The sequence below is a fragment of the Oxyura jamaicensis genome, chromosome 1 (assembly GCF_011077185.1).
Source record: "Oxyura jamaicensis isolate SHBP4307 breed ruddy duck chromosome 1, BPBGC_Ojam_1.0, whole genome shotgun sequence".
NCBI lineage: Eukaryota > Metazoa > Chordata > Aves > Anseriformes > Anatidae > Oxyura > Oxyura jamaicensis.
The window spans coordinates 152,169,024-152,192,148 of record NC_048893.1 but is presented as its reverse complement, the minus strand read 5'-3'; the positions used below and the strand labels follow the sequence as shown (position 1 = coordinate 152,192,148).

The 23,125-nt window shown below is 38.4% G+C and overlaps 1 protein-coding gene across 4 annotated transcripts in view; it reads left to right on the top strand.

Annotated features, from left to right (window-relative positions):
* The first annotated feature begins 11,135 nt into the window (after positions 1–11,135).
* The window catches only part of GPC6 (glypican 6), a 795,726-nt gene continuing 783,736 nt past the window's right edge, over positions 11,136–23,125 (top strand). For 3 of the 4 annotated variants that reach the window (XM_035319317.1, XM_035319313.1, XM_035319308.1), the window contains exon 1: positions 11,138–11,935. In XM_035319317.1, coding sequence (XP_035175208.1) covers positions 11,578–11,935 — 358 coding nt within the window. In that variant the 5' untranslated portion in view covers positions 11,138–11,577. Of the gene's footprint in view, positions 11,936–23,125 lie in introns of all 4 variants that reach the window. The other variant, XM_035319320.1, reaches the window with a different exon arrangement.

Here is a 23,125-nt window from a genome sequence, read left to right as displayed (position 1 = left end):
TGATCTTGAGGTCTCTTCCAACCTAGAAATTCTGTGATTCTGTGATTCTGTGATTCTGTGATTATTTATTTATTTATTTATTCTTGTTACTTTCTATTGCATGACAATATGTTTTTGCATGTTATCAATTATTTCAGTTCATTGTTCGGGGCTAGTTTTCTGGAATTCTTAAACAGCTGGAGACAGGAAACTCCAGTTAATCTAACCTGAAATCCAGATAAAAGGACCTTGCACATGGGTAGACTATGTGTGTCTAAATACAATCTACTGCACATGACTTGGATACATTGGATACATTTAGTGTATCCATTTAAACATATATAATCTGCATACAATCTAGTAAGGTACAAGCAGAGATAGCATTTGTGAAGAAATCAATTGCAATAATTCTATCCAGATCAGAGTAATGTAGTACTTCTTTTATTTTCATACTTTAGCTTTGTTTTTTAAGCTTTGCATCTGAAAACAAGCACAAGATGTAGGGAAACCATCAAGAGACTGTCTCTGTAGCTCATGCCTGGGAGAAAGGGAAAACAGATTTACAAGAGGATTTGCACACTGTGTGCCAGGATACCGAGGCTCATTTAAATTGTTATTAAGATACCTGTGATTTCTAAGAAGGTTTCCAAAAGCATTATAAAATTGTGAGTTTTATCAGATGTAGATTTTGTAAATATTTATTGTGATAGGACTTATATATATTTTAGTTAGAAAACAAGCACCCAGAAGCCATTTTAGCTATACATAAGAAAGTACTAATTGAAGAAACAGAAGGGGGATGTACTGATGCTGAGCTGTGATGAGTCCACTCATCCAGGAAGAAAAGAATACAAGAGGCTGCATTTTAGGAAAAGGCATCACAGAGTTGCTGCTCTGCTCCGTCTCTAAGAAACATTTCCAAGTTTCAGTCCTCCCAAGCCAGCTTTGTTGATCCATTTTGCAAAGCAAATTCCTAAGGATCGAGAGAGTGATGGAACTCTGGTCCATCACAGAGTCACAGAGTCATAGAAAAAATTATGCAGGAGGGAACTCAGAAAGTCATCTGGTCTCATCACTACTAAAAGCAGATATACTGACATGTAACAATTACAAGTGGATTTTTTATTTATTTTTTCTTAAAAATGACCTTCTACATATTAAGCAATCTTGGTATGTAAAACTGCCACTGGAACCACAGATAACACAGAAAAATGTTTTATATTTCTTCTGTTTATTCTAAAGGAATTGACATTTGTCTTGATATTCTGACTCCACAGAGAAACTTATTTTCAAAGATCTGAGGATGAAAGTGACTCTTTTTTACCTCAGTGCCTTTAAAGTCTTAAAGAAGACTTTATCAATCATCAGAAGTGTTTTAGCCAATTATATTCGCCTTACCAGGTTAGGCAAATGGTCTTCCAAAGGTAGCTGGCCTCCTGCCATGTATTGTTACATGCTTGTGGGGCTATATGTTCGCATGATATCACAAGGGAACAAACCATGCATAAGGATCAGGTATACTACTGGATCCTATATAGATACATACATCTTTATCTTCTGGGTTCCCACAGTTTCTCTACTGTGTTTTAAACTGCTTTGGAACATTTTGAACGGTCACAATTTTGTAGTTGCTGCAGAGGAAACTGCAAAGAACTACTTGCAGTGAAAAAAAGTGGCCCATATTTTCTTCTTCCTTTCTGTGAATGAACTGTCATTCCCACTCTTATTACTTTTTGAAATCCTAATATTAAGACCCAGCTCTGGGGAAGAAAAAAAAAAAAAAAAAAAAAAAAAAAGGATAGTGATTCATATTTATGATAATTTTGCTGATAGAATTAAAAAGTATCAGAGTAAAATATACTGGAATATCTTGATGAACAGTTCATATGAGGATAATGGAAAAAGTCTCTGAGAGAAAGATGCTTCCTTTTAAAATCTGTGAGCCTGGAAACAAAGTAGAGTGCATCTGAGGTATTTAAAAAATACTTGTTTTATAACTAAAGCCAGCTACTCTTTGAAGACTGAGGGAAGCTGAATACAAACCTAATTATCACAGAAGATTTAAAGGTAATTAATTATTTTGGGAAGCCTAACTGGCAGTGAAGACTGAGGCAAAGAAATTATTGAGTACCTCAGCCTTCTCCATATCTGTTGTTACCAGTTCTCCCTTCTCATCCATCTGAACAGTGTTCAGATTCTCTTCCTAGAGAATTCTCCCTATTCTCTTCCCAGGCCACCTGTCCTTGCTTCCACTACCTGTACATTTCCTTCTTGCACCTCAGTTTGACCAACAGGTCTTTGCACAGCCATCTGTTTCCTGGATTCCTTGTTTGCTTTCTTTCACAGAGAGATTGTGAGTTCTTATGCTCTAAGAAGAGTGTCCTTAAAGAGGTGCCATCTCTGATCCGTTCCTCTGTCCCTAAGGACAATATGCCAGGGAATCTTATCCACTAGGTCTTTAAACAGCTAGAAGTTCACTTTTCTCAAATCCAGGGTCCTGGCTTTGCTCTTCACCAGGCCCATATTCCTCAAGATCATGAACTCAACCATGGTCATGGTCATGGTCCCTGAAGTAGCTTCTGAGTGAAGTGACCATGGGCATGGTCACTTCAGTCCAGATTGCCTCTGATCTTGACCTCTTTAATGAGTTCATCCACATTAGTCAGCACCAGGTCCAGGAACACCTCCTCTGGTTGATTTGTCTAATACTTAGGCCAGAAAATTATTCTCAATGCACTCTGGGAGTCTGCTTTATTGCTTACATCCTGTGTGTAGGTTTTCCAGCAGACACATGGGTGGCTGAAATCCTCCATCATGATGAGAGACTGTGAGTGTGAGGCTTCTTGTAGCTGAAGCAAGAAGGCCTCATAGGCCAACAAGGAATTAAATAGGGACAGGTCAGTCCCTATTCAAATATTTGATTTTTCTGTATCAAAAATGTAATTCAACAGAATTACCTGAACACAATTATTGTTAAATGAATGGAGTCCTTTTATTTTTAATAGCTGTAAAAAAAAAAAAAAAAAAAAAAATCCAAATGGAAGTGGGGTAAACTCATTGGAAAACTTTTTGTCCCATAAACTTGGAATTATAACTTACTGAATATGAACATAAGGCTATAGCAGACAGGCATCAATCTGAACAGTAGAAGGGTGAATATAGAAGAGAGGTTCTCTGAGCTTTCATCTCCTTAGGAGGAGTGATCCTTTTATTTAATTCAATGTGTAAAACTTATTACCTGAGGCTAAACAGCTACAGAAATGTACACCACTGTTAATAAAATATTAGCAGTTTTGCCATTTAATGTACATAAAGTTCAAATGACTATGAGCTACATTGAATTAAACTAGAAGCTACTTCAGGGACTAGAAAAAAATCCCTTCCCATGTAATGTCACTCAGTAGTAAGTCTGATGGACACACTGGAAAAGAAGGAAGCAAGTGAAGGATTTTGTTTTCATTTGAAGGAGAATATATTTTCTGAAGGAAGATACTGTATTTGTCTGGTCAGTGATCTTGTGATATAATTTTCTGAACTGCCCTGGCTATGGGAAGTGCAAAAGAGTCAGTTTTTGCCAGTCGCTATAATGCTTGAAGAGTCTGGTTGATAAATTGGTTTATGAAGGATTTACAAAACATGCAAGTTTATGGGGGGTGGGGTCTACAATGCCTCATGATGGAAGTTTGAATTCACTGGATGTATTTTAGAAACTGTTATGTTTTTCTGGACCCAGAGAGATAAGATTTTTCTCAACAATTATGTTATCAGAGAATCACAGAATCACAGAATTGTTAAGGTTGGAAGGGACCTTTGGAGATCATCAAGTCCAGCCCATCTGGTAAGCAAGATCACCTAGAGCACATATCACAGGATGGCATCCAGACGAGTTTTGAATATCTTTACAGAAAGAGACACCACAATCTCTCTGGGCAAGCTTCTTCAGTTCTCTGTCGCCCCAAAAACAAAGAAGCAAAGAAAGAATGTAACATACAAATAGCCAGACTGCGTTTCAGAAAAGGGTGGACCTAGCTGGCTTTCTTCTCTGATTGTGTTCCAAAGCAGGAGCCAATGAAAATAACAGAAAAGGACACATTTATTAAGATAATCTGTCATCTTTCTGTAACTGGTTTCTCAAATAATTTGTAAACCAGAAATTGACTCTCTATTTAGTTATTCTCACCTCCTTTCTTTTCCATTAATTTGTCTAATCTCTCTGCAATCCGATTGAAATCTGTATACAACATCCATGGGAAAAAAAAAAAAAAAAAAGACTTTTTTTTTCTTTTTACATTCAATACAATTATAAATTTATTATACACGCCATGCATACCCCATGACAAGGAGTAGGCAACATCTTTCTGTTAAAAATGCAAAAGAAAATGAAATGATACAACTCTACCTGAGATGTATTTTTCTTTAATCCTTATGAGTGTTCTCTTGTCTATTTTTACTTAAAAACTTGGCCTTTCTTTTCCAGAACACTTGTGTGTGTACAAGAATGAATGCACCATGGCAGCCTCCTCCTGCACACTTCATTCACTGATATTCCTAAAATATGTTTTCCTTCTGTAAAGAAAACTAAAATAGCTAAGAAAAGCTGATAAGGTGAGCATGACAAGAAATTAAAAGGAAATCTAGTCTCCAATAAAATCTCAAGTATTATCATAATGAATACTCCAACCGAAGTCTAAGATGTCCTGTATTATTGCTGAATGTATAAGGTTGTGTGATTCGTTAGACTCCCATTCATTATGAAAATAGACCAGCAAATTACATCTTTTGCAAATGGAATCATTATAGCTGTAATTTACAAAATATATTAAGCCCTTTGATCTTTTTCAGAGAACATATCACATACTTTTAAACACATTGCTCAGAAATTGTAATTTAAAAACTATAAACCTTGCATTCACAGCTTTAATGCATATATCAGAATGCAGTTTTCTACCAGAAATAATGTCCATGTTCTGTCCATTGCATAATATTGCCTCAGTTTTCAGCTGAACAGAAAAACAAATATGACAATACAAAATTGAAAAGATATGAATGCAAATTATCATAAATGGAAACCTTTTGGCTTTCGCATTACTCTGGCCTATTATCTAAATTAGTTAGACTTTCTGGTGATAATCTATAGCATGCTGAATGTTTTCAACTCTGTAATATTGCTATGATATTCTGTATAGTTTCATTTCTGATTTATGCATCTGTTTAAAATTAAATAATATTAGTAAAAAAGATATTAATCTATAGTCTAGATGTTGTTTGAAAATTATTAATTTTCTTTGACTGTGTTTCAAGTGCTTTTTTGTTTGTTTGTTTTGTTTTATTTCAATAGTTTCTTTCTAATGACAATAGGATGATGCAGGAAAACAAGGATAAAAAGATGCTTAGCCATTTTTAGGAATCTTTAATGTAATCTTCTTGCACAGTTAAGAATCCAGACAGATGTTGCATCTTATCCATGGATTAACTAGAGAAGTGCACATTCATAAAAGTATCCATTTGAAAATAAACCTGAATTTGTATATATTTTTATTTATGAAAAAAATGTCTTTTCCTATTGAAAGATCTGGTCAAAATCTGCCTGAGATAGAGAACAGTCACTTAGAAGAAAAGCATCATAAGAGCAAAAAAGAAACAATACATAATATTAAAAATGCTAGTGCTTGGTCAGTTTAAGATCTACAGAGATATATAAATACTTGGATTTTGGATTTTTTTTCCAATGTTTATTCAAGCTTTAAAAAGGTTTTGGACTTCAGTGAAATTGAGTGTAAGAACCGAATTTGTCTATATATGTGCACTGACGGTTTTGCTGTTTTATTGTAAATAAAAGTTATAGTCTTAAAAATCGCTTAACTTTTTGGAACTGGACATTTCTTTAGAAAAACTAACTGTTGGAATTTTTTTAAGAGAGAACACCATATGGTCCATTATTTATATTAAGTATAGGCTGTACCTTGAAAAAAAAAAAAAGGATAAGTAAATATATATATACACATATACATATATATGTATATACACATATTATGAACAGCCCTGAATGATTTGCTGTAGTCATCAGCTAAAAGGAGCAATGTTTCTGTCTACTCTTTGAGTACTCTCACTTCAAAGCCTAGGCATTTCCACCTACCCATTCAGTTGCTATGATATTTATAATAGAGAGTCATAAACTTCTAGAATTTTTTCACAAAAGATTTCATAAAATGAACAGCTAAAATAAAATGCTGCTATTTCCCCAAAATAGCATAGCCTGCAGATTTCAAGAACAACCACTACTGCTTATAATTAATATGATATCACTGATTACCACTTATAAACCTTTTTTATGGGAGCCTAAGCCTCCTATATTATGTGTAACTGAGCATATGGAATCTTAGATCATTTTTTTACCTTCTGTCTCTGAAAATTTCAGAGGAAAGAAAGCTAGCTGTATTTCATTATTTTGTATATTTAGCAGGTCTCTTTTCTTGGCCATGAGTCTGAAAACCTTTTCTAAAAGGACTTATCTAACAGCTGTGTTGACTATTCTATTTTTTGAGTGCAACTTCAAGAGCAAGATGAATTCTTCACACCTGTGCTTCTAGAGCTTATTTTTTGGAAAGAATTGGATTTTGCATTAATTTTGCATTTCTGCAATATAGTGTTTTCACACCATACAGTGTAAAGAGGAAAAAAAAAATCCCCTTCTAACATAGAATGATAAGTAAAATCAATTTGTGAGGTGTGGAGGAAGATTATCAATGAAGGCTCTGGACACAACATGAAAAAAAATAATAATCAACAAGTACAAAGGACCCTTCCACACTGTCATGCATGCCTTCATTGAACTGGTCTTTGGAAAGTTTTACTGGGACAAATTCATAGCTTAATTTCATTCACAGTGTTATGTCATCACCATAAACTTAAAGATTTCTGGGCTTTTAAATAACCATGTCCACCTAGGCTAGATACTGTAGACCTAGAATAAGAATATTTCCTTCATGCTATTTCTTTGTATTTGTACACACTGTTTTAGTGAAAAAGGAACGTGTTTATATTTCTCTATTGAGGCATATGAGGCACATACACTCCTGGAGTGTATGTGACTTGGTCCTCAATATCCAGTATGTGCTCTGTACTCTAAAAAAAATACACATTAGATATTTAGATATTATTAGATATTTAGATATTATTAGAAGAAGAAACAATCTTGAGACTCTCACACTCAGAACTACAGTTCTGAAGTTCTTCAAGGCCTTCTATCCACAGACTGAGTCTAATTCCACATAAGTCTTCCTCATTTAGAAATTGACCAGGACACCAGAGTCACTTCAACAGCAATAATTCTGTTGAACATCTAAGAATATCACTGATTATTGCCTCATCCCATGAAACCTTCTTGCTAGAAGTCTATGTGAAAGCTGCAAATCTAAGGAGCACATAGATTTAACAGTGAGTCCAGAAGTCAGGTTTTTTTTTTTTTTTTTTTTTTTTTGGTGAAGCTGAGTTATAGAACTTCTTGACATTTGCCAAAGCTTTGTTGTCAAGTCAGATGAAAGATGCTTTTGTCTATACTCTCCACTTAATACCTATGACATCAACGAGAGTTTTTTGATAACACCTGAAAATAAATCTATGCATCTTTCAAAGTAATATAATTTATCATGTTTGCAAAATGAAGTAACTCAAAAATATGAAAAAATGAGTACAACTTTCTTTTACAATCTCAATTTCACTCCTATGTACTACACATTATAATTTTTAAAATTCATAATCATATTTTTCCACTGTGTCCTTGAATTGTTCAGAGCTCAGGATGATGTCTGCTTGGAAAATGATGCAGCAATTCAATATCTATTTTTGTCCTGATTGTTTGGAGATTTCATAGCTCCATTCCTGCACACTATAAAAATGTCTCAGTCATGTGGGGCAGGGTGTTCCAGTGGTTGGAGGAATTAATTCTGGCTGTTGCTCCACTTTGCATTGGCATTTTTATTATGATGTAGTGTGAATGATTACTTTAAATTCATTTGTTATAAAAGTATTTGGAAACAAAGGTTAAAAATAATTTGTCTTCCACATTTTTGGCACAATTGTGGGAAAGAGTTCACAAAAAAAAAAAAAAAAAAAAAAAACTCAGTAAAACTTGATATGAATGAACACTTTGTACTTGGAATAACTTGGGAAAAAAATACCACCACCAACAAAGCCCATAGTCATGGTAAACTTGACAAGTAGATGCATTGCAAAATCTTCGTTCAAGGAGTAATCTATGTCTCTACATTGAATGAGTTTGTTGGAGGGGGCTCTCCACAAGAGTAAATGATTGATTTTCAGTCTGGTTGCCAAGCAAGCAAAATATTAAAATAAATAAATAAATAAATAAATAAATAAATAAAAAATCCACAGAAATAGAAAATAAGCAAAAGCAACCCCTGGTGATTAAAATGTTCCATTAACTAAAACTAAATGTTTCCTGTTGGTACTTATGCAAATTAACTGAATTTGTTGTTTCCAAAAATTGATGTAGGAAAAGCTAGGCATTTGCCAGACAATTTAGAGGCCTGAGCATTCACCAATATGCAGCAACTCAGAATCAAGTCCATCTCAGCTGGAGAACACTTTAACCAGGAAGGTATTAATCACCATGTCAAGGAGGAGGAAGCAGGGTTTTATTCAACATTTTATATACATTAAAATGTTTCTAAATCAGCAACCAGTGGTCACTTGTTCCTCCTTCTAAAATAACAAATTAAAGAAGCATTTTCACCCCTTTTGCAACATGCTAGTTATGTGTCTTTTCTAAGCTCAGACAGCTGAAAAAGGGTAGATATAGTGAGACCACATGGAATATCCTAATAGTCTAGGTACTGGAATATAAGAGATTTTATCTTGTGACTATCATGCCTGACAGGAGGTGTTATGTTTCTAAGGGACTACTAAAGCCACTGGCTTAGAGAGCATTCTGACCTGGGTTTTCTTTGGAGCTCTTCCACTTTGTATAAAATTAATTACATACGTACGGAGAACTCACAATGGTTCTCCCATGTGATGAGTAGGAGATTTGTGGAAGTGGTAAAAATATCTGTGTTTAAACGTGAGATTCAATTAGAGCTCTTGGTAGTACAAGTGTTCATTTAATATGTAGGGCTGTGATACAGCCGGATGTCTTGGCCATTTATGTCAGAGGCAGGATTCAAGGATGGAAATGAGTCTGTTTCCCACAGCAGTTTTCCATATAATATGCATGTTATTTCATACTATCATTGCTTTATATAAGCTACTGCCACACTATCAAAGGTATGAATTCAAGTGGTATTTGCAAAAAAAATGGAGGGGTGGATAAGCTTTCTTTTCCTTCTAGCAAATTTACATTTTTCTGGAAAAGAAATATTGATTAACTAGATGAACTCCTGAGTTAATCATAGAATCTCTATTGCTCTTCTACAATGAGTTCTGCATTTTGAACCAGTTTGCTCTAATTTTACTCATGTGCATCTTTGAGTTTGTGTCAAATATTTTTTCTGTGGGTTGAAGAAGTGTTGAAGAAGATTGGATTGTGGGGGCGTCTGTCATATGTGGTAAGCTAACTCTCTGGTTTGACCATAATACAGAGGAAAGTTTGAGCATTCCAAAAGAAATGAAGTACACATAACATTTGCAACACCCTCTTGATCCTGTCTTGGGGTGAAATTGATGTATTTTAAGATCTGCCAAAGCTTCTCCACATAATAGTAAAATTATTGGACCTTGCCTAACATTTAATTTATCTGGTGTCACTACCACACACAAGCAGCTTATTCTTTGTAGTGGGCAGGTAACAGAGGACTTCTATCTTGTCTTATATTAGATAAACCTGGATGTTACCATTGGCTGGCTTGCAGGACTCTATTATAATAAAATTCATTGCTCATCCATGCTTTCCTGGGTCCCTTGGCTCTGCACATCCAGGAACTTTGCTAGGAAGAGGGAGGACAAGGCAAGCACATGTGAATTCTGCTTCTCTGCTGGTACACAAGTAGTGTCAGAGCACCATCATTCTGTTGGTGGAGAAAAGGAGAGGGGAGAATAAGAAATGACAACGTGGGAGAGCGAAAATGGTAAGGGAAGTATATGACTGGTGAGACCAGCCTGTATACACTGGCCCAGACCCAAGACTAATACTGCCATTACTGTGACACTACAGTAGTATTGGTACCTAATAATTTTGGTCTAATTTGAATCCATCTTGAATTATGATACTGACATGGCATTGCTGTGTGGCTCCTCACTGATAAGTGTGCCTGAAAGTTTGTGGTCTTTTATCTCTTCTGTTGGCCTGCTTCACTTCATCCTGAGCCTGACATCTCTGTCTGTATACTTTTGACGAAATATCACACTTCTCTACAGCACTCATAAAAAGCACTGCAATAAATCATTTCAAACTCTAACTTTGGATTTTACTATCAAACACTTTTGAACAGAATATTTTTCTTTCTCCTTAAGCAGAGACTGAATTCACCTTGCAGGAATTTTCTTCGCTTCCTCCATTCAGTTCTTTGCAGGTGTTCATTTGCAGGAGAGAATTTATGGCTTTGTCCCCTGTTCTCCTCTCTTAGGGTGGCGCAAATTACCTGGGTCAAGGACTGCCTTTTTTTTTTTTTTTTTTTTTTTTTGTTTTTGTCTCTCCCTCATTCTGCTTTGTCTCTTGCACAGAAACAGCCTTACTTCCCTTCCTTCTACCTCTTCAGCTCAGGCATTTACGTGTGCAACAAATAATAATTAATGAAAATAAACCTATTTATGGGGCCCACTCCAAACCTGACAATACAGAGAGCAAAACTGCCTATGAGTACCTTTTTTGACTTCTCACTAGCAGGCAGCTTGTAATTTTAGGGCTAGGAGCGCCTCGATTTGTGGTGAGGAGGAAGTTTTCAGAGATGTGGGTGCTTTTCCTTCCTTCTGCCACCAAACAGCGGTCCACGCCAGGATTTGCTTTCTGCTCCTGTATTTCGGCGATGCAATATGTAGCACGTTTCTCTCTCTGTGTGTGTGTGTGTGTGTGTGTGTGTGCGCGCGCGTGTATATGTGTGCGTGTGTGTGTGTGTGTGTGTGTGCGTGCGTGCGTGTATGTGTGTGTGTGCCTGTGCGTGTGTGCGTGTGTCTCCCTCGCTGTATCTGCCTCCAGGATTTCGCCCTGCCTGGTTCAGGAGGCTGCTCCAGCGCTGAGCGGAGCAGAGGTTTCCCCGGATCCCGTAAATACAGGCACACGCACCCAGTGCACCACACGCATGCACATGCATACACACACAGACAGACACGCACGCACAGAGCCGCTGTCCAGTCCATCCCCACGCCGGCTGCTTTCTCCACCACCTCCAGACTCGCAGAGGCGGTAGGCGCAGATCCGCGGCAGATCGCGCCGCCGCTGACCCGGGACTCCGCTCGCAGCAACGCGCCCGCTGTGTCAATCTCCACCACCTATAGCAAGATTCCCCACCACCACATTTTTTTTCTTTTCCTTTTTTTTTTTCCTTTCTTTTTTTTTTGGTGGGGGGCGAGACCCTTTTGCATTTGGACCAGCAGCCGGAGGGACGAAGCCGCCTCTTTCCTTCCACTGCGCACTGTGCGCGCATGAGTGTGTCTCCGCGCCCACCTTCCCCCCGCCTCCCAAAAGTTTGCCTCGGCGGCCGGGGGGCTCCCGGGCCGCCGCCCCCTCAGCCGGGGGGCGCGGCGGCAGCGCGGTGGCTTCGCGGCGACGGCGCGGGACTTGCGCGCTGCGCGGTACTTGCGCGCCGCGCCATGCCGGCGGCGCGGGGGGCTGCGCGCTGCGCCCTGGCGGGGCTGCTCCTGCTCCTGCTGCTGCTGCTGCTGCTGCTGCCGCCCGCGGCCGCGGGGGCCGACGGCAAAGCGCGGAGCTGCGGCGAGGTGCGGCAGGCGTACAGCGCCAAGGGCTTCAGCCTGGCCAGCGTGCCCTACCAGGAGATCGCAGGTAAGGGGCTGGGGTCGCGGAGGGGTGGTGGTGGGGGGGGGGGGGGGTGTCACCGGCGGCCGGCTGCGCGCACTTGCCGCGGATGCGGGGCTGGGCACCACCAGGCTGCGTGCGCGGCGTGGAGCGGCTCTGCCGGCTCCCGGGGGCACCCGGTGCTCGCCGGCGGGGCGCGCGCGTGTAAAGAAATGAATGGATTTATGAAACATAAAAAACTATGGGGGTGGGGGTTAAAAAAATGAAAGAAAGGAGAAAAAAAAAAAAAAAAGAAAAAAGACGCGGGCGAGCTTCAGCAGCAATTTTGTTCGCCTGCAGAAACTTCTTGAGAGTTACAGCCGGGTTGCTGGAGGCAGAAAGCTGTTCCGCAGTAGCTCCTGCTGCCGCTGTGTGCAGGGGGCAATAACTTTGCCCTCTGCCAGCGGGGACGGGGCGTGAAGGAGGAGGAGGAGGGGGGAGAGGCAGCCCTGCCCGGGGCCGCCGAGGCTGGCAGGCCGTGTCCCCGGCCGCTCCGTGCCCCCGCCGCTGCCCTTTCCGACGGGGCTAGGCCAGCCTCTTGGAGGCGCAGCCCAGAAAGAGCAGAAGCATCAGCTGTTGGGGAGAACCCCCTCCTCTCCGCCCCCCCACCGCTCCGCCGCCGGAGACGCCAGGCAGCCTGTCAGTTAGCTCTTCCTTCTGCTGAAACATGCTTACAACAGGTTATACCTCAGTCCACATACAAAAGGTGTTTTATTATTATTACAACTGTAATTTTTATTTGCCAGCTGTTCCGTTATCCAGGTTGCATCTTTGGAACTGATTGAATGAAAATATGTCCGAGGCAGATAATCCTTTAGCAATTGGAGAGCATGACAAAAAGAGAGAAATAATATGAGAAGGCATGAGCTTGAGCTGCTCAAATTGGACTGCTTGAGCCCTCAAGAAAGGTTTCTGCTTTGCCACTAATGCTTTGCTGCTAGATTTTGCCGTTAGTACAGTGAATTAGATGCTCCCCAGTTTGCTTGCTTCCTTTTTAAAGTTGGAAGCAGTACATTTTTCCTGAGGTGAAATAAACCACAGTTACTGTGCACAATTTAGCATTTTTCAAGAGGAATGATACATGTGGAAAATCTTAGGACAGTGAGGATGTATTTCACAAAAACGTTAGGAAGGTTGTTCCACGTTGCCAATGCATAACAGACCCCGTCTCTGCATAGCCCTAGTGGTTCCTTTGGACAAGTAGGTCTGACCCACTAACGTGCTGGAACAAGGTGGGAGAGAGTGGGGCCTGTGCATGTTACTGTTCCACAGGCACCTTCAGCCCTTGGGCTCACCGGTTGTCTGGTCTTTCTGTGTTCTTATTTAAAAACTCTTGCTTAAGTTGCTTGTCAGTTATATGCAGTTCTATGAAACCTCTCTTGTGAGCCACAGACCCTGTGGTCATACTTTATTTCCCTTTACTTACTGTTACTCCATCTGCCTGGAAACAGGGTGGTAGAATATTCCCTGTCACATTTAAAAAAGAATGAATTCCAGTGAATTTCAGTGCTTTAGTAACTTTGTTTAAAGACTTGTTGCTTTCAGCTCACAGACCAGTTTTATCATCTTACTTATTTTTTGAACGTTCAAAGCAAAGTTGCTATGCACTAAGGAATTCTGCAGGTTACTCAGTTTGCAAGTTTCTGATAACATATACTAATACAGAAAGATTCATGGTAGCCAAATATTGAATAATAGTTAAACCTAAAATTACTTTTCAGTTTCCTCTTAAGGTTTACAAGTATCACATAATTTCTGTTTTATGCAGGTGTGAATATTTGTTTTCTGCACTTCCTATTACAGGTTGCTTATTTTCTTTGTGGCTTATCTGACTTTTGGCTAGTTGGTATATAGGTGTATCAACTTTAAAGCTGTTTGTGTGTAGCTATTCAGTTTTGGAAGATTGAGATTGTTTAAGGTGTGTATCAAAACACTCTTTTCCTGTGGTGTTGAGAGGTTTTATAATAACTGCTCGTGAAGCATGGGATCTTGTTAATGTGAAAGCTACCTATTTGCAACCAGGCACAATGTTGGAAGTACTTAATTAAAGCAATTAACATACAGATTTCAGAATAATTGTTTTCATTCTGTCCTTTTCCACCATACTGATTTGGTTAAAAAAGCAATTTGTTACTGTTATGAAACAAGTGTAGTCTGTCAAAGGCCCCATGTTTTAAAGAGTTCAAAGTACTTTAATTATGTTCATATTTCTGAACAAGTGTGTTTTTAAGACACTTTACATCGATGACTTGATTATATGATGGAAAATAGTAAAACACAGTATGGTTGATGTCTTTTGATTTAGCAGTAGTCATATGTTTCTATTTGTCATTTGTTAAAAAGCTACTTTCTAGAAAGGACTGTTGAAACTGGATAAACTGAAGTGGTAGCACGGATATAGTCATGCAAAGAGCTCAACAATCTATTTAAATAAGAGAGGCTATGGACACAGAGGTGCCCCTCTACTGAAAGGAGCAACAAAACCAAACTTGACAACTTTTTGTAGAATTATTTATACCAGCACTCACTATAAAATTCTGAATGGAGAAGGTGGAAGTACAGGATTTTAAAAGCTACCTGTTTGTGCACTGTAAGGCAAGGTTTTCCTACTGTATTTTATTACAAGTGAAATGTGTTGAAGTTGGTAATAATATATTTATGGTCATCTGCTATGCCTTCATAACAATACTAAATTGTTCAATGAAATTGTATAGCAGTTATTTGTAATCAGCTTGCTTGCATCTAACGTCTTGTCTGATCACCAAATTCTGGTGCTGTGACCTACACTGAATATGGTATATAAAGTTGGTTTACAACACAGGTCATCAAAGTAAGTCCTCAGTAAAGGAACTTTGCCAGTGAATGATGAGGGGATAGGCAGAGGAAAGTTTGTTGTGTATGTATTATGCTGCTGTGGGCCTGATTCTGTGCAAAACCAGCATCAGTCACAGGGTGGGTGTCAGTAGCTTGTGTTGTACACTGGGATATCCTTGTAAAATCTCTTGTAGAAATGTGCATCCTGCAATTGAAAAAGAATTGAACTGCCAGGTTCATGATACCATAATCCAACATTCAGAAGCTCTGAGCAGAGCTCTTAATGACTTTACAGAAATGTTTCACTGTAGGAAATTCTGTCACCTAAAAGTTAATTCAAAAGTGAATTTACATCACATATCTGTTAATAATACTTGTTTTTAATCCAGCCATGATTTTAGGAACTTTAAGTAAGCATTGTACGGGAAACCAGGAGTATGAGACATCAAAGTTAAAGATGTCTTATCTCAAACTGTTCTGCTGTTGAATTTTTTTTTTTTTTATTTTTTTTTTAATAGATGTTGAATAATAGTGTATTTAATAGTGTATTTAAAGAAACACTAGAAGTGTTCCAGTAAAGTGTCCTACTGTAAAGATGTTAAATTCTAAATAGTTCTTAAGAAGTTAGAGGGCTTTGTTCTCCTGTGCAGATGATGAACGAGGTGAGATTCTGGCAACACATAGACACTATAGTGAAAGTAACTGAAATGAAAACAGAAGCAAAGCCTTCATTTTGAAGGTCAGGAGTCACTTGAAATTGCACTTTGATGAATGGGTTTCATACTGGCATAATTCAGAGGTGTTGGCTGAAGAAAACTAGCAAATATAACACAGTTGCTTGTAGCTCTAAAGTGGTAATAATAATAATAAAAATAAACTCAGTAGTCACTCATGCAATTGAGCTATTAGTCCATGCCAAATATTCCAATATATGAATGTTTTTCTTTGCTTTAAGTAGCTCTAATGTGTAATGACAGATTTACAGAAGAACAGTGGAAAATTCTCCTGACCATGTCTGTGTCAAAGCACTTCTTAATTAATGTTTTCTTTTACTCTTTCTTTACTGATGTCACTGAGAATTCTGTGAACAAATGGAAATTCAAAGAAACCTTGTGTAGTTGTCTCATGAGTATAAAATAGGAATAGCCTTATCAAAATCAATAATATAATCAAACTTGTGAAATCTGAATTGGGCCACTGGAGGTTAATTCATTCCTGAATTTAGTGGTGAAAATGAAGATGGATGTGGAATTTGACGTAATCTATTGTGCTTGTTTTGTTTTAACCCTGTTGTAAAAGTATCCTCTACTTTGTATATGGCTGCTTCTCACCTCTGTGATTTCAGTAACTGCAGCAGCAAGAGACTCTCTGGTCACACTCCCTTATGACCTGCCCTATTTTCCCATTGTGAGTGCATGTGTGCATTTAGCAAGGAGGGAGTATAGTTTTTCTAAGACCTGGCTTTGCTATCACTGTTGTGCATATTTATTGTTTTGTATGTGACCGGTTCCATTAAAATGAATACAACTTATGTATGCACATCTAAACCTAAAAGGGCTCTTTGTAAGATCCGGGCCTTGGAGAAGAAATAGCATGTTTTTAATGCTTATAAATGATTGATTTTGACTGAGAATTTTAAATCTTAGCATCTGGAGTTTTCTCAACTGATTTTATGGTAGTGTATTTTGGAAAAGGGGATTTAAAGTAGAAGCAGCGATGCTTTAATAGTTAGTGTAATGATGAATTTCAGTGTATTGTACTCTAATCATCTTTATTTTTTCTTTTTCCTTTCTATTAACTGTCTGATTTGTCTGATTTATAACCCAAAACCATACCTAAAGCTATAATATTTTATACACTTCTAAGTGCTATTGTGTTAAACTGTTATAATGCTGTATTAGTACTGGTTTCATCATATGCTATTGTGAAATACTCCTGAGATTAGTTGGTGTTCAGACACCAGAGAGGTCAAGCACTATGTTAAAAGCTCAGGCCATTCTTTTTATATTACTGCAATAAAGAATATATTCATTTCATTTATATTACCACTTGGCTCTCATAAAAGGTCAGTTTCAGCTGAATGTACAATTACTTGCAAATGGCAAATCTTATAACAAGTGATCAACAATAAAAGCTTTCCTGGGTAATCTGTCTTTAAAATTACCACCTGCCATTTCTTTGAATGACTTGAGGATCTTGCAGTATCACTCAGAGATCTCTGTCTTATTCCCCACGATATGTGTAAGAAAACTATGCATACTAATCTTCCTTTCTGCTTAGCAAAGTGAAAATGCATAATTACATTAAAGTTTCTAGTTGAAATAACAAGCTTGGTGCTTAAAACTCCATTACAGTATCAAAGTATCAGCACTCCCATTACTAGCAAAATGAAATTACATTTTCAATGAACTATGACTTTATGCTACCCCTCATACCTGGTTAATGGGTGCTATCTCCCTGGGAAGGGAGTGTTCATTCTGTGGTTTTGACTGTTCATACTGCCAGGCATAATTATTTTAGCAGCTTAAATATGTGTAAAAGAATTAATACTTCTCCACAAATTTCTAGGAACAGCATTTAAAGGTTGGAGTTTAAAAGCAGAATAGTTATTATGCTAAACAGAGAGAATACATTACAAGATGCAAAAGGAATTTAAAATGTGTTGCAGATGGCAGGAAAACATGTGCCTGGTGAGACTCATAGCACTTTATTCTTCTCTATGTAAAAACAGCCTAAAACCTTCTGAAAATAAGGTTTTCTTTCTTCTCCGTTCATTGCTACAGAGCTGCTGCACACGCTCCAAACCCAACCTTTCCCTCAGAGAGTTTTTTTTTTTAGCCCGTGTCCTAGGAGGCTGCCACAAAGACCGCCGGCACCCTCGTATGAACTTCCTTCACTTAACGCGACCTCTTTGAGCTAAGCGCAGCGTCGGTACCTTCCCACGCAGCCTCTCGAGCTCCGAACCCGAAAGGGGTGAGAGGTACCGCGGACTGCGGGAGCTGCCCTCCGCGGAGCTAGCCTCCCCTAGGCTTAAGGGCCGGCGGCGGGGTGGGAGGGCTTTCCCTGCTCTTCCCTCGCAGCAGCCTCTCCGCGCTGCAGCGGCGGGGCGCGCCCAGGAGGCGGCTCTGCCGCCCCTCGCCAGCCCGGCCGGAAGGCCCCCGGCGGGGGGATCGATTTCCACCGCTCCCGACAGGAGCTGCTTTCGGTTCACGGAGAGGAAGCGGCGAGGGCCGGTGCTCCTAACGCAAACAGCAAATTGCTCTCTGGCTCTCGCAGCCTGCGAGGTCTGTTACCTTAAGCTTCTAATGGCCTTTTAACAGCGTTTCCAGCTGAGCAGCAGATGTAAAGGATACGGAGAGTTGAGAGCTGTTATATATATATTCTCTTTCTCTCCTGAAAGGAACATTTCTACAGACACTCTGATAACAATGGAGCCTTGGATCTGCTCAGTGACCTGTTGGGTTTAAAATAGCAAAGAAAATTTCCCAGAATAAGTGGAAGTCTCAACTATTTTTAACAGGTGCCTTACAAGGGCTATTCAGTTCAGTATGCTTTACAGAATAATGTACTGGGCATGCATACATGGAGGTGAAATCATGGCTTTTATCTGGAATGGCCTCAAAGCCACATTTAGGCACTTAAAAAAACAGGCAAGCTGCATGCTTACCAGGACAAGTATTTGTGAACCAGTTGAAACTTTATTTTACAGGACCAATCTGAAAAACGTGCCCAAACACACACAAATACAAACATAAGCACAATGAAAACCTATGCAGAGTTCAGTTCATTTATATCAGAAAGATCAAAGGCCAAGGCAGCTGTGCCAGTCCTGCAGACTGGGTAATCTAATTAGTTCAAACCTCATGCTTGACTAAGAAGTAAGCAATACAACCTGCTTTCTAAGAAAAAAACAAACAAACAAACAAACAAACAAACAAGCCCTTTCTGTTGCCAGAAACAGATTCTTCATGAACCTCCATAGCACTAGCTCTTGCCATATCTGTGGTGGGAGCCTCTGATATTTTTGGCTATGTCCAACTGACTTAAGGGTCTCTGCAACTAAACGTTGCAGAGACACCTGTCAGAGTTTATCTTGGAGGGAAGTCAACGCTTGGGGAGAGGCTGTTGCACAGCTAGGTATCAGACACCAATATAGCATAGCATGAGTAGGTATATGGAGTCTGCCATGGCCGTGAGAACTGTTGCTGTATACAGAAGTACCCCAAATCTGACAAAATGTATTCTGTGAGTCTTTCACTGCAGTTGCCACATAAGATGTTTGCAGTTGGCTTTTGGACTATAGTATCCCTTTTGACCTTGGATTTTTCCTTTGACAGCCTGTAAAAAGTAATTAATACAGGAAACTATAATGGCTTTCTTAAACTGAATTATGTTTTAAGAAGTGAAGCATAACATTAGGGAAAGATCTTTATGTGCAGTTATCCTATCCAGAGTGTGATTGTACTGGTTGATGGTTATTGCCAGGAAGGCTTCCACCAGAATCCTGTGTATATTTGCTGTAGGGTATCAGTGCAGGATACAGTTTCCTATCTTCTGGAAATGCATCTCTTTCAATCGCTCTTTTCTAAGTTTCATTTTCCTAGTGTTTTCAGTCATGCAACAGGGGTGACTTTTTAGAGAAAGGGTTGGTATTTATGGTTGCAGTATTTGAATCTAGAACAACCTTTTCTCTTGCCTTGTAAATGCTACATGGATCTGTGTTATGGTTTTGGATAGATTTCTGTGAGTGTTGCCATCCATGGCTTTGGAGTCCAAAAATGCAGCTCTAGATAGAAGAAATGAGGTTACTAAAAAGCTGACTTAGAGAACGGGAGAAAACATAAGGTAGAATGAATTGTTGGAGAGTGGACTGTTTCTGGAAAATGAATGAAACATGAATGGGGATACTTCTTTCATTGCTCAAGTCACTTTGCAATCACTGTGTTAGGTATTAAGGCCCTTCTCATAGTTAAAACTCTATGTAGGAGAAGGCGACGAGTCTGAAAAAGTGCATTCATTCTAGTCAAAATTTTGGATAAATAGGATACAAAAAAGAAGGGAGGGAGCAGAGATGGTCCATTTTTATTTATTTTTTATTTTTTTAATTATTATTTTCTGGAGCCCTACTTGGTCTTTACAGTCAGATTTCTCCTTTTTGTTATGATCTAGGTAGTTAAACATCCCGTATAAAGCAGATTGTGGTGGCCTGATCAGTCATGCTCCAAAATGGAAAAAGCTCTAATCAAGATGTTTTGGCATTTCCAATGTTAAACGGTTCCTTCAGAGCATTTTTCTTTGCTTTGTGTGCTTTGTGAAAGCAAAACTCTATTGATAAATCAAGCTCAATGTGTGATATGTAATTGCCTTGTTTCAGAGAGAACAATGCAGATTTTGCACAGTTCTGTATGTCATAACTTTATATAACTGTGCTCCATAACCTTACAGAGCAGGCTGTGAGTTTCTAGGTTATACTTCCTTTCAACTAGGAAAAAAAAAAAAAAAAAAAAAGTTGTAAAAGACTTGGGTTCAGACTGTGAAAGTATGTTTTCATTTACTCCTAACCCCACTGGATGGAAGTTTTCTGTCAGAAAAGTTAAATGTGTTCTCTGTTCCTGCTTGTGACTGCTTCCCTTTCTTCAGGTCTTGCAGTCAGATGTGATGACCTAGACCAGCAAGCTGATCTGATAAGTAACCCACTAAAAATATCTTGAAGTTACACAAAATAGTATGTGGAAATGTATACCTGAAGTCATGATGAGAAACTTGGGCTCATTCTTTTGATGGTGGCTTTCTGGTAGATACCTTAAGATTATCCTGAACCTGCAAGTGAAATTTGTTGTTGTTGTTGTTGTTGTTGTTTGTTTGTTTTTTTCCCCACATGGCAGCACAATGCACTGTGCCAGTAGTATAGTACTTTTATGGTACAATTGAGAAGAAATTACCAACAGCTGAGCATTCCTGCATTTTATCCTCACTTTTGCACTTGACTTTATTACTGCATCACCAAAATTTGACAAGCTGTACTAGTAAAGTCATCTGTTCTCCAAAACTGAATGAGCTGAACATCTGCCTGATCTGAGTGATCATAGTAAGAATGCTTCACTAGCTTGGGGAACTGTCTGCTTCTTATCGCATTGATGTGTGATCGTTCATGTGGTCAGTTTACTAGGTGTCTGCTGATTTTATTGCACATTGAAATTTGTGGTTTATGAGGCAAATGGATTGGATTATTAGTCCACAGGTTTATATACTGTCATTTATTGTTGTTTTCATGTTTTAAATCTTTTCTACACGAGGGTACCCATTCACAACTATATGCAGCTTTCACATGTAAAATAAAATTGAACTTATGGTAGTGGTACTGTTGAAATATAAATTGTTAAAAACAGTGGCAGAACAGTTCTTCACATGTAATAACTACCTTTGCATGTAATAAGTGATCAGTCAGCTGACTCCAGAAACTGTTGCAGAATGTTTAAATGCCTTTTAATTTATCAGTGCCCTTGTTTTTAAATGCATTATAGTCCCCAGGAAACTCAAACAATGCAGTGATCCATCAAAGTAAAGGGATGATGATCACCCAGAGTCCAGTGGCCAAACAAAGCGTTTTCCAAAGCTCTTAAACTGAATGTTTGACAAAGAAAGAAGCTGAGAGTTCAAACAGTGACTACATTTTATTTAGTTTCAAAAAAATGACTCACAGTATAAACAGAAAATAAATATTTATTTCTCATATATTAGCTTTTGACTTTACAACTTTAGCAATATAGGATTTTGTCCATCATCAGTATCTGTATTTTCGAGAAATATGAAAAATACCTCATGAACAGTTTCTGACTCAGACCATATTCTCTTTAACCAGTTAGAGTCCTTTCAATTTACAATATTCTTATCTAGTTTAAACTTTGCATAACATGCACATATGCACATGCACATGTGGTTTCAAAATGTAAAAGAAATTGGCAAAGTTGGCCTGCAAAAGAAACCTCCTTAATAAAATCTTAATTGTTTATTTTGCGAAGCAGTCTATACTCTGCTAGCAGTACAGCTGTAAAAAAGCAGGGTGGAAATATCATGCTAATCAAAGTTGCAAAATAGGTTGTGATAGCTCAGCAGAGGTATAGTTGTTTCTGAGCAGAAAATCAAAATCTAATTTAAAAATGAAGGTATTTAAAAGAGCAGCACAAGGGAGCTTTATTTATTGAACTGGTGAAAAGCCAGGAGCAATATTCCTTAACTGCTTCTGTTCCAAGATGGTCCATCATGTTTGCTATTGGCTAGCAATGAGCATTGTTAATTGAATACCTGGAACATAACTAAAATGCATTGATTAAATACAAACACCTGTCTTTGCAATTTAGCCTGGCTGATGAAGGAACAGCTACCTGAAATTGAACACTGAAAAAGCAATTTGTTTGTTCTTAAAGTTGATCTTCAGAAATCCTGTACCATTCTTTGAATGAGAACTCCAAAGCCTCTTTCTTTTTTAATTACTAAGATATCGTACTGAAAGCCATGTATAAATTGACTAGAATTAGATTGGTTGTGGCGCACATGTACACTTGTTACAAGGATTTTTAGTCAAATTCTGCCAAAACTGATTTTTGCCTATCTCCATTAAATTCAGTGAATGGCAGAATGGAATTGAGATTTAATTGCATTTTTTTTATGTTTATTTTTTTTACAAAATTAAGTAAAGCAATAGATTATCAGAATTCAAAATTAGAATTTGTGTGAAACACCGAGCAAATACAGTGTACAGTCCTTTCTACAAAAAAAGTACATTTTATACTTACGATGTTTCCTCATGAGACTTACATGTCATTTGATCATAAAACAGCAATGTACATATTGTTTAAATATTTTTCTATTACTTAAATAACAAATGTAGTGCAAGTAAATATGCTGCTTAATTTTTCAGTTGTCCTTTTAAAGGGCACCAGCTTCATAACCCATTGAGATTACTGGAGTAATTGACAGATCCTTTGTGGAAGCATCTTTGTACCTTGTTAATTAGTAATTTAGTGTCTGAGTTTTCTTTTTTTTAAAGCAGCTCCAGCTGGACACTGTAAATCACTGTCTAGAGCACAAACAGTACAGAAACTGGCCAAACCACATACTCTTGATTGCACCTTATGTACCATATCTAGTTGCTGATGGAAAAACAGAAATACAGATTGTTGATCAAGTGGAACTTTTGCATATCTGATGAATAGATTTAAATTGCTCATCTATCCCAATTGCTACCCAAGAGACTAATGCTTTCTCTTCTCCTGAGAAGAACGCCTGGAAGTATTAGAGTCTGTGCATCATGAGTAACCACAGTGTATGGATATTTGTATATACTCATGCACCTGAACAGCC